Source organism: Pimephales promelas, chromosome 12 (assembly GCF_988280905.1).
Source record: "Pimephales promelas chromosome 12, fPimPro1.hap1.1, whole genome shotgun sequence".
In the NCBI taxonomy this organism is placed as follows: Eukaryota; Metazoa; Chordata; class Actinopteri; order Cypriniformes; family Leuciscidae; genus Pimephales; species Pimephales promelas.
The window spans coordinates 34,193,092-34,205,364 of record NC_142780.1 but is presented as its reverse complement, the minus strand read 5'-3'; the positions used below and the strand labels follow the sequence as shown (position 1 = coordinate 34,205,364).

The window sequence follows — 12,273 nt, the reverse complement described above, 5'->3', positions numbered from 1 at the left end:
TTCTATTACCGTTTTCTAATAACTGTACTCTAATAACTGAATTCTATTACTGTATTCTAATAACTGTATTCTATTACTGTATTCTAATAACTGTATTCTATTACTGTATTCTATTACTGCATTCTAATACAGTAACTGTATTCTATTACTGCATTCTAATAACTGTATTCGATTACTGCATTCCATGTTATAGATTAAATTCCATTTTCACGACTGGATCCATGGTTCCGCGTCGCTGATGTCATCGGGCCAGGTTGCCCGTGCCCAGCGTACCTCATGGAGGCCAGGTGTCTCATGGCCACGTCGAGGGCTTGGACAGATTCCAGCGGGACCTGCAGACGTCCACTGACCAGCGTCTCCTGCAACAGCCTCCACGACACCTTCGCCAGCCAACGAATGGACACTTTAAAGATGCGATCTTTCCCCTCTCCAGGGATGGTCACCTCGAAGTCGACCTACGACATGAAACCAGAGGCCCAGAATGAGAACAGTAGGAAATTACATTGATTACAAATAAATAGATAGTTCTGTCAGTAATTACTCTCCCTCATGTCGTTCCAACCCTGTAAGACTTTCGCTCATCTTCAGAACACTAACTAAGATATTTTGGATTAAATCTGAGAGCTGTCTCACTCCTCCATAGGCTTCTGTTATTGAAACGTGCCGGCCCAGAAAAGTTAAAGACATCGTTAAAATAGTCTAGGTGACTGCAGTGGCTCAATCTTAAGTTTATCAAAAATATAAAAGCACATAATGGCAACGTTGCTAAAATTTCACCAGCATTCATCATGAATATATTTTGAATCGCATTCTCAACATCTCATCAATGAAATATTCTACATACCTTTTCGCTGCCTATAGGTAATGCTAAAACAGTGTAGATATTCTTCTTCCCATCGTACACTGGCTTTCGGTCACCAAAGAGCTGCGGCTTGAAATGTTGGACCATGTATTCCACAACCTCCCTGTGAAGAGTCACATTTAACTGTGATTATTCATATTTCATAAAACCTGATCAAAACATTATTTTGTGACAATGTACCAGATCCAACTCAATACACAACCATTGCAAAATATATATACATTCAAATGTTTTGCATTTTAAAATATTTCTGAAAGAAGTCTCTTCTGTTCACCAAAGCTGCATTTGTATGATCAAAAACACAGTAAAACTGAAATACTATTGCAATTTAAAATAGCTGTTTTCTATGTTGAATATATTATAAACTGTAATTTACTCTTCATTTCAATTATTATCTTAATTATCATTTAATGATGGAAACATTTTTGATACATACATCTATTCAACAAGGAACAGAAAGTTCAAAAGAACAGCATTTATTTGAAATAGAAATAGACTATATTGACTTTACTGTCAATTATGTTATGATCAATTTAATGTCTTTGTTGAAGAAGAGAATTAAGAAAAAAAAAACTTTTTGACTCTAAACTTTCAAACTGTAGTATAAAATTTGATTTGCGTAATAATAATAATAATTAATTTAATTTTTTTACAAATAAATTAATGTATTAAACCTAATTTGATTTACAAAAAAAAAAAATCAAATTGATTTAATTTTTTTAAAAATCAAATCGCATTTAAATACAAATCAGTACTAACAGGCAATGTTGCCGTGTAAGTAAAATCATGCTTTTCAGATTATTTGCATCATTTTCTGCCTCAAAAAGTGTGTCCAAAAGCATTGAAGCGCCTCATGCTGACGTGCACTAGCTCGGCTCATTCGCGCTCATGCAGTGGTGACGGCACGTTTCACACTCATCCTCCTCACACTTGTGCAGACGCGTCAAGAATAAACCAGGCTTAAGTTGTATTTAACTCAGTAGGCAGAAGGCTTAGCTGAACTGAAATACAGTTACAAGTGAACAGGAATCAACCGTTGTCTGTGCACGTCTACGAGAACATTTTATCTTAAAACCTTTTCAGGGGAGAACAGGTTTCTTTCAACGTCACACTTTACATAAGCGAGGAAGTGAAACATTGCAGTGTTTAACTCCACTGATCCAAACGTTTTTGGAGAAACACTTAGAAATTATAGGGGAACCTTCATATTGAGGAAAGCTAACTTATTTTCACATTTTCAGTTACCATTTAAAAAATTGTTTTAATTTTTAATCATTTTGTTAGGTGCTTTGGTCATTTTTAGAAGTTGTATTTAATATTTCTATTTTCATTTAGATTTACTTCAAAGCATTATTTTTCATGTCATACTACCTAATTCCAAATTCAATGTAGATGCACATCACTATTATATTATATTTATTTTTTCAAACTGATTATTCGTGATTAATCGCATCTAACAGTTTGTGAATATATATATATATTGCTGTCAAATTGTGATCATGGTGTATAAATAATATGTGTATATTAGCGCATCGATTAATCACGATTAATCGCATCCAAAATAAAAGTTTGTGTTTACAAAATATATGCGGGTGCACACTGTGTATAATTATATTATATATATAAATACACACACATGCGTGTATATATTTAAGAATTTTTTTGCTTGTATATACTGAATATATATTTATACATAATTTATATTAAATATATAAATATTAATATTTGATATATTAATAACAATTTTTTCTTAAATATATACTTGGATGTGTATGAATTTTTTATATACAAAATAATTATACGCTGTACACACACACATATATATTATGTAAACACAAACTTTTATTTTGGATGCGATTAATCGTTGCCCAGCTCTAGTGTACATATTATTATATTTATATATATTTTATATATGTGAATGTGTGTGTATGTATATAATATATATATATTCCATAAATACTATATACACATACATTATATTTACAAACTTTTATGTTATATGCGATTATTTGTGATTAATCACATTGACAGCACTAATTCTTTTATATTATATTTAATAATATCAAAATTCCATGCTGGTGAAAATTCCTCAGCAAAGAAAGTGGCCGTTTGAGGGGACGTGGCGTTTACCTGTTGACCCGCCGAGGACACTTATCAGGTTTGATGTCCACTTCATAGTGGAACACATCCATTTTTGGGATCTCCACCTCGAAGTAGTTGGCAAGCAGCTTGATGGGTTTGCCGACGGTGCCCATGCCCGGCCTGCGGGGCGCCTGGAACACCTGCTGCAGGGGCGGGGGGTACGGCCCAACGGGCACTGAGAGAGAGAGAGAGAGAGAGAGAGAGACATTTACATTTCAATCAGACGGCTCTACTTCTTAAACAAATTCACTAACTTAATAAAGAACTTTCCAGCCATGACTGAAATAGAACAGATCATACTAGGAGAGGGACAGACAGCAGCACTGGCTGCCAGATACATGTGTGTGTGTGTGTGTGAGAGAGAGAGAGAGAGACAGCAGGTGAATGTGTGTGTAATATATGTTTGGTGTCTGACTTCAGTGTGTTTCCCTACTGTCCACCCCAGTAACACTCAGTAATATGTGTGTGTGTGTGTGTGTGTGTGTGTGTGTGTGTTAAAACTCTGTGGTGTCAAATGTTCACACATGTTCTAATTTGTTACTAGGGTTGGGTATCGAGAATCGAGTATCGATTGGAACCGAGACTAACTTTTCGTTTTTCCCGGAATCGTTCAAAAGTTAAAATTTCGATTCCTAGTTTCGATATTCACAGTCCGCCGAGCGGAAGAAGAAACCGCTGAACAACACCAATGAAGAAGCGTCTACCGGAAGTGTTGGCATAACCACGCGAGTCGAACATGAGTACCTTACGTCAGCGATCCAAAGTGTGGCTTCACTTTTCTAAAAATAACGAAATCTCGGCAAAATGCAAAATTTGGGACAAAAGGAGTATTTTTACAGAAGGAGTATTTCCTTCAGAAAGGCCGTTGGTTAGCAAGGTTAGCTAAACTTTTTTGACCCTGCCTCTTAAAATAATCGGAATCGAGAATCGTTAGGAACCGGAATCGAAACAAGGAATCGGAATCGAGAATCGTTAGGAACCGGAATCGAAACAAGGAATCGGAATCGAGAATCGTTAGGAACCGGAATCGAAACAAGGAATCGGAATCAGAATCGTTAGGAACCGGAATCGAAACAAGGAATCGGAATCAGAATCATTAGGAACCGGAATCGAAACAAGGAATCGGAATCGAGAATCGTTAGGAACCGGAATCGAAACAAGGAATCGGAATCGAGAATCGTTAGGAACCGGAATCGAAACAAGGAATCGGAATCAGAATCGTTAGGAACCGGAATCGAAACAAGGAATCGGAATCAGAATCATTAGGAACCGGAATCGAAACAAGGAATCGGAATCGAGAATCGTTAGGAACCGGAATCGAAACAAGGAATCGGAATCAGAATTGTTAGGAACCGGAATCGAAACAAGGAATCGGAATCGAGAATCGTTAGGAACCGGAATCGAAACAAGGAATCGGAATCAGAATCGTTAGGAACCGGAATCGAAACAAGGAATCGGAATCAGAATCATTAGGAACCGGAATCGAAACAATGAATCGGAATCGGAATCGAGAATCGTTAGGAACCGGAATCGAAACAAGGAATCGGAATCGAGAATCGTTAGGAACCGGAATCGAAACAAGGAATCGGAATCGAGAATCGTTAGGAACCGGAATCGAAACAAGGAATCGGAATCAGAATCGTTAGGAACCGGAATCGAAACAAGGAATCGGAATCAGAATCATTAGGAACCGGAATCGAAACAAGGAATCGGAATCGAGAATCGTTAGGAACCGGAATCGAAACAAGGAATCGGAATCAGAATTGTTAGGAACCGGAATCGAAACAAGGAATCGGAATCGAGAATCGTTAGGAACCGGAATCGAAACAAGGAATCGGAATCAGAATCGTTAGGAACCGGAATCGAAACAAGGAATCGGAATCGAGAATCGTTAGGAACCGGAATCGAAACAAGGAATCGGAATCAGAATCGTTAGGAACCGGAATTGAAACAAGGAATCGGAATCAGAATCGTTAGGAACCGGAATCGAAACAAGGAATCGGAATCAGAATCGTTAGGAACCGGAATTGAAACAAGGAATCGGAATCAGAATCGTTAGGAACCGGAATCGAAACAAGGAATCGGAATCAGAATCATTAGGAACCGGAATCGAAACAAGGAATCGGAATCAGAATCGTTAGGAACCGGAATTGAAACAAGGAATCGGAATCAGAATCATTAGGAACCGGAATCGAAACAAGGAATCGGAATCGGAATCGAGAATCGTTAGGAACCGGAATCGAAACAAGGAATCGGAATCGAGAATCGTTAGGAACCGGAATCGAAACAAGGAATCGGAATCGAGAATCGTTAGGAACCGGAATCGAAACAAGGAATCGGAATCAGAATCGTTAGGAACCGGAATCGAAACAAGGAATCGGAATCAGAATCATTAGGAACCGGAATCGAAACAAGGAATCGGAATCGAGAATCGTTAGGAACCGGAATCGAAACAAGGAATCGGAATCGAGAATCGTTAGGAACCGGAATCGAAATCGAGAATTGTTAGGAACCGGAATCGAAACAAGGAATCGGAATCAGAATTGTTAGGAACCGGAATCGAAACAAGGAATCGGAATCGAGAATCGTTAGGAACCGGAATCGAAACAAGGAATCGGAATCAGAATCGTTAGGAACCGGAATCGAAACAAGGAATCGGAATCGAGAATCGTTAGGAACCGGAATCGAAACAAGGAATCGGAATCGAGAATCGTTAGGAACCGGAATCGAAACAAGGAATCGGAATCAGAATCGTTAGGAACCGGAATCGAAACAAGGAATCGGAATCGGAATCAGAATCGTTAGGAACCGGAATCGAAACAAGGAATCGGAATCAGAATCGTTAGGAACCGGAATTGAAACAAGGAATCGGAATCAGAATCATTAGGAACCGGAATCGAAACAAGGAATCGGAATCGGAATCGAGAATCGTTAGGAACCGGAATCGAAACAAGGAATCGGAATCAGAATTGTTAGGAACCGGAATCGAAACAAGGAATCGGAATCAGAATCGTTCAAATTCAAACGAAACCCAACCCTATTTGTTACACTGTTCATTTAAACTTAGGTTATGTTATAATATTTTCTTATTTTGATGTCTCTATTATTGTTCTATGTATTCCAAGCTTAGGTAATATTGAATTATTTACAGAGAGAGAGAGAGAGAGAGAGAGAGAGAGAGAGAGAGAGAGAGAGTCATTAAGCAGATAGAAGGTTATAAGAGCGGGATACGTTGAAAGGAGGGAGTTCAGGAGGAGTTTGGGGGATTATGGGACTAGAAATATGGTGACAGGAGTGTGTATGGAAACGGGACAAAAGCAGAGGAAAGGAACAAAGAGGATGGTGACTAAAACAGGAAGGGGGTGGGAAGGCAACATGAGGAAAAAAACGAATAAAAGAAAGTTGGGAGGATGGGGTAAAAGTAAACTTAAGAGTGAACTCAATACAAGTGCTGCAATCCACAGCAATTTGGACAATTATTACTCATTCAATTATCAGAGAACGTTTTCCAGGACTTTCACACCTTGTCCTACAATGTCCACAATCGTGAACAAAAACAAAAACCACAATCGTGTTAGAAGTGTATATCGCAATATATTTTTACCAAAGGATTTGATCACTGATAAGCACATTTTAAATCATTATGAAACTACTATTCAAACTACTATTGTAAAACTTTAACTTCTGATTGTATGAGATTGTAAATAAGCTGATAGACAAATAGATGTGTATCATAGACGCACATCAGATTAATACTACAGGTGAAACTCGAAAAATTTGAATATCGTGCAAAAGTTCATTTATTTCAGTAATCCTTCAACTTAAAAGTTGAAGCAAATCTATTATATAGACTCATTACGTGCAAAGTGAGATATTTCAAGCCTCTATTTGTAATAATTTTGATGGCTTTAAACGACACCAGGCGATGAATAAGGGTCTTATCTAGCGAAACGAGCGGTCATTTCAAAAATTAATAAAAAACGTTAAAGTTTTATAAGCACAAATAATCGCCTTGCTCTGTTCTGTGATGAGCGTTTGTGACTCTCCAATTCGAACTCGTTCATCAAAACGAACGAATCTTTTTTCGAGTCATGACACGAAGGGTCCTAGATAAGACCATTATTCATCGTCTGGTGTTGTTTAAAGTCTTTGAAGCTGCACTGAAACTCTCATTTGGACCTTGAACCGTTTGGACCCCATTGAAGTCCATTATATGGAGAAAATCCTGGAATGTTTTCATCAAAAACCTTAATTTCTCTTCGAAACTACAAATTACAAAAACTGCTTAGGTCTGTGCACTGCAGACATGGTAACTTTTCAAGCATTTCAATGTTTGATTTTAAAATTGGCATGTCTTCATGTTAAGATACTTTCATCTACCCCATGTTGAGACTAGGGCTGTGAAACAATTAATCGCGATTATATTTATGTATAATATTAATGTTGTATAAATATATATAAAGTACATGCAAATATTTCTTAAATATATACATGCATGTGTGTGTATTTATATATATATTAGGGCTGTCAAGCGATTAATCGTGATTAATCGCATCCAAAATAAAAATTTGTGCTTACATAATATATGTGGGTGCACTGTGTATAATTATTTTGTATATATATAAAAAAAAGAAACACACATGCATGTATATTTAAGAAAAAATTATTATTTATATATAAAATATTTATATTTACATATAATATAAATTATACATAAATCTTTATAAAGTATATACATGAAAATATTTCTTAAATATATACAAGCATGTGTGTGTATTTATATATATAAAATAATTATACACAGTGCACCCACATATAATATATAAACACAAACTTTTATTTTGGATGCCATTAATCGTTTGACAGCCCTAATATATATACAAAATAATTATACACACTACACACACATATATTATGTAAACACAAACTTTTATTTTGGATGCGATTAATCGCGATTAATCGTTTCACAGACAGACAATAATGAGTCCTTCTATAGCTAGACAAAACTTTGATCTATTTGAGCACATCGACCAACTCGACAACTCAACCAATGGCAGCGAAGGGAATATTTGGGAAACCCGGCTGCTTAAAAACAGCTCAGTTTGGTGATGTTGTGTACTTGCGTATGATGATGATAAACAGTTTTGTTAGCAAGTCCAAATCTGCATCCCGAAAACAAAAATAGCACTAGTCTAATGAGTGGACGCCTTTAACCTCTCTGTCCATGACGAACACTCCCTCCATCATAACAAAGACCCCAGCTGCCCTCCTCTTCATACCGGGGGGGAAGGAGAGGAGAGGAGCCACATCAGCACACACAAACACAGGGGCCCCAAAACATTCCCAGCCTCACCATAGCAACAGAGGAGCAACACACATTGTCATGGAGATCAGGAGACCCAGGGATACGTGGGGGTTTGGGGAGAGCCGGACCATAGTGTCAGCGAGCACCTCAACATTACACCGAGACAAGGTCATCAATCTTATCCCACACGGCCGACTTTATAGCTCGCCTATGATTTAAGAGCGCCTCGGAAAACTCTTTTTCTTGGTGAGGAGGATATATACTCTGCTAAAGTCTTGATCAATGTTGCTGAGCGTGTGCGAAGAGCGAACGCAAGCAGCAGCAGATGGCTAGAAACACAGCCAGATCTCAAGAAACCACTAAACGATGGCAAGGATGGATATATATATATATATATATATATATATATATATATATATATATGGCAAGGATGGATAGATAGATAGATAGATAGATAGATAGATAGATAGATAGATAGATAGATAGATAGATAGATAGATAGATAGATAGATAGATAGATAGATAGATAGATAGATAGATAGATAGATAGATAGATAGATAGATAGATAGATACGTTCCCGTTAGTTAATGCATCAACTCAAGTCTGTCACAGTTTTTGTTCATTTTTGTTGTTAGTTCATGTTGTCTCAGGTCTACAAAATAATTAGGGCTGTCAAACGATTAATCGCATCCAAAATAAAAGTTTGTGTTTACTGTGTATAATTATTCTACATATAAAAACACACATATGCTTGTATATATTTAAGACATATTTTCATGTACTGTATATATAGATTATATATAAATATAAATATTTTATATATAAATAATATTTTTCCTAAATATATATACTAAATAATTATACACAATGAGTGCACCCACATATATTATGTAAACACAAACTTTTATTTTGGATGCGATTAATCGCGATTAATCGTTTGACAGCCCTAAAAATAATACAAACAGATATAGCATTTGACTTTAATAATGCATTACATAAAGATTGCTTAGTTCATGTTAACCAATGGAACGCCATTGTAAAGTGTTCCCATATATTGAATATTGTTAAAAGGTATAAAAAGACATTTGGCCATGGCAAAGAAAGCAGATGTGAGCAGAAGCGTGACAGAGAAACCGAAGCAAGTGTTTTGGCCTGGGTTAGCGCTGGAGTCCCAGATGTCCTGTTGTTGAGGGCTCAAGACCATAATGCACTTGAGTTGTAAGACACACAGAGACGCCACCTGGCCAGTGACCCTTCCCCTGCCGCTCATTAATAAAGGCCACTCTCAGTGTCAGAAAAACGACAAAATCAAGATATTTTGGTCTTGAAATCTGGGCTTTTCAATGGCTGGAACCATTATACAAGACCAAAGATATCATTTTAAAACGAGTAACTGAAAAGATATTGCAATGACAAAAGTTAATTCATTGTAAAGGATAAAACTAATTTGTTTCACTATAATAAAGTGTCCAAACTCTCCAGCCCAGAGGTTAGACTAAAGATAATCCCACACTATTGGTTTGTCAATGCAACAGTGTTGTGTGGTCATCATGTTGTATTTACGATTTGAACGCGCCACCACAAAGACGTAAATACGAGTGAGAAGCTCTGGATTTTCTTTACGCCCATGAGTTGTGGGTGTGTCAGAGAGAAAAATGACGGAAATCCACTATACTTCATATTATTAGTAGGGCTGTACAAAAATTAATTGCGATTAATCGCATCCAAAATAAAAGTCTGTGTTTACATAATATATTTGTGTGTGCTGTATATAATTATTTTGTAGATATAAATACCTATGCATGCATGTATATATTTAAGAATTATTTGCGCTTAAATTCTGTATATATATATATATATATATATATATATATATATATATATATAAATACATATTCATATATAAAATATTTATATTTATATAATATAGATCAACACATTTTCTTAAATAAGTGTGTGCATTTATATATATACAAAATAATTATATACAGCACACACAAATATATTATGTAAACACAGACTTTTATTTTGGATGCTCTGACGAAAGTGACTTGAACGCACCTGATGTTGTAAACACGACTTCCCAACTCTAAAATACGAACTTCCTGAGATAACTTGACTGGACCATGAAGATAAAAAGCAATGCTCTAAAAGTGTCACAAAGTTACACTGTTTCAACATTCAAATGCCTCTGTATAATAAACTGGGCTAGAAGTATGCATTTCAACACAGACTCGGCTTTAATGCATTACATACCGCAAAAATTGGCAGGGAAAATCAATCAATCAACCTATTAAATCCGTTCCTGAAAAAATAATTTCAAATTTAGAATAATAATATAAAAAAAAGTTCATTTGCTACATCAGACTCAGATTTAAGAGAGTGTGAACTCTTTAACATAAAGAACTGTAAAAAGAAACCACAACTATGACCTAGAAGTTGTTTTAATTAGGATTTTACAGTTTCCTTACATTTCCTAATTTTCCACATTCACCAGAAACTCGGAACTAAAACACCTGTCTTTACACATCCAGTGCAACATCTTGTGAGTAAAAGTGATAACTTCCTTCATCTGCATTTAAAGATGCACTTCTCTGAAACGGTGATGTTTCTGAAAACAAATAATCAAATCATATTCCTAAAACCTACTGCAGCTACCAGGCAGCTTTTACCCCCCTAATATAAATCATTTATCTGGTCATATGCCGTACAGTCTTGTGGATTTACACTGTTAATGGAAGTGAAATTGGTAACATTGGCCTGAGCCACATTTTAGCAGGATCAATAAAGAGCCCTGGGGGTCACTTTCCCCTTCTGCATCTGCTGAAGGCGGGCTTCAACCTCATGTCTTCCCACGACCCCTGACCTGGGACAATCTCTCATCATCTTCCTCATATATGCACAGATCAGTTATCCTACACTGCAACAAATACATTCATTTCCATGCACATTCTAAAATGGAACGTTACAATGTATCATTCCATAAGGAAACAATGTGGAATGCATCATTATAGAGTGATACAATCTGTATCACGGGTAAACACTCTATCATTTTAAAAGCTTCACAAACAACTTAAAAGATCCGAACCCACCAGCGCCAGATGGTCCCGGCTCCATCCCATCCACTGAGCCACAAAGGGTTCACCAAAGTCCCGATGTCCAATCTCCACGGCGCCCGGCCCTTCAGGCTGGAAGCGTCCCCGACTTCCAGCCTCTTCCCTGGGCGAGAGGGATCGTCTCCTCCGCCGCTGCTGCTGCTGGAGCCCCAAACCCGCAGGAGTTGAGAGAGAAACAAAAGCTCCTTAGTTCGGATCCAGAATGAGCCTCTCCTCCTCCGGGCTCTATCCGTCCGTGGCTGGCTGGTGCTGGTGCGGGTCGGGCTGCTCTGCTTCGGGGTGTTGTTCCTCCTGTTCACCGTTCAAGCTGGATCCACCAGCGGAACAAAAACGCTCGCCCCGTCCGTCCGTCCGTCACCCCCCCCACACACAGCCCGAGAGCCCGTTCCTCTTCTTCTTCTTCTTCTTCTTCTTCTTCTTCTTCTCCTTCTTCTCCTCCCACTGCTGAGACTCTTGGCTGTCTGCTGGTCTGTTTTGTGTTCGCCCTCTAGTGTACGCTTCCCAATCCCAAAAAAAAACGAATACTGCAGGTTACTACAGTACATCACTATACACTATACTGGCACCCTTTTATTTAAAGGGTCCCCATGAAATCAAAATGGAAGTTTTTTGGTTTTTAGTATGAAAATGTAAGCTTTGCTGTTATTTATAAGCTAATGTGCTTCAAAACAATGACAGAATTCAAATTAAAAGAGGAGTTCACTTTAAAAAAAAACTTTTGCTGATAATTTACTCACCCCAATGTCATCCAAGATGTCCATGTCTTTGTTTCTTCAGTCGAAAAGAAATGAAGGTTTTTGATGAAAACATTCCAGGATGTTTCTCCATATAATGGACTTCAATGGAA

The 12,273-nt window shown here is 37.3% G+C and overlaps 1 protein-coding gene across 1 annotated transcript in view; it reads right to left on the bottom strand.

Moving 5' to 3' along the window:
- ago1 (argonaute RISC component 1) overlaps positions 1-11,866 on the bottom strand; it is a 32,172-nt gene extending 20,306 nt beyond the window's left edge. The window contains exons 1-4 of the mRNA XM_039688784.2: positions 11,403-11,866; positions 2,993-3,179; positions 845-965; positions 274-455 (exon numbers count right to left, since the gene is read on the bottom strand). Coding sequence (XP_039544718.1) covers positions 274-455; positions 845-965; positions 2,993-3,179; positions 11,403-11,427 — 515 coding nt within the window. The 5' untranslated portion in view covers positions 11,428-11,866. The remainder of the gene's footprint in view (positions 1-273; positions 456-844; positions 966-2,992; positions 3,180-11,402) is intronic.
- Positions 11,867-12,273: the final 407 nt, after the last annotated feature.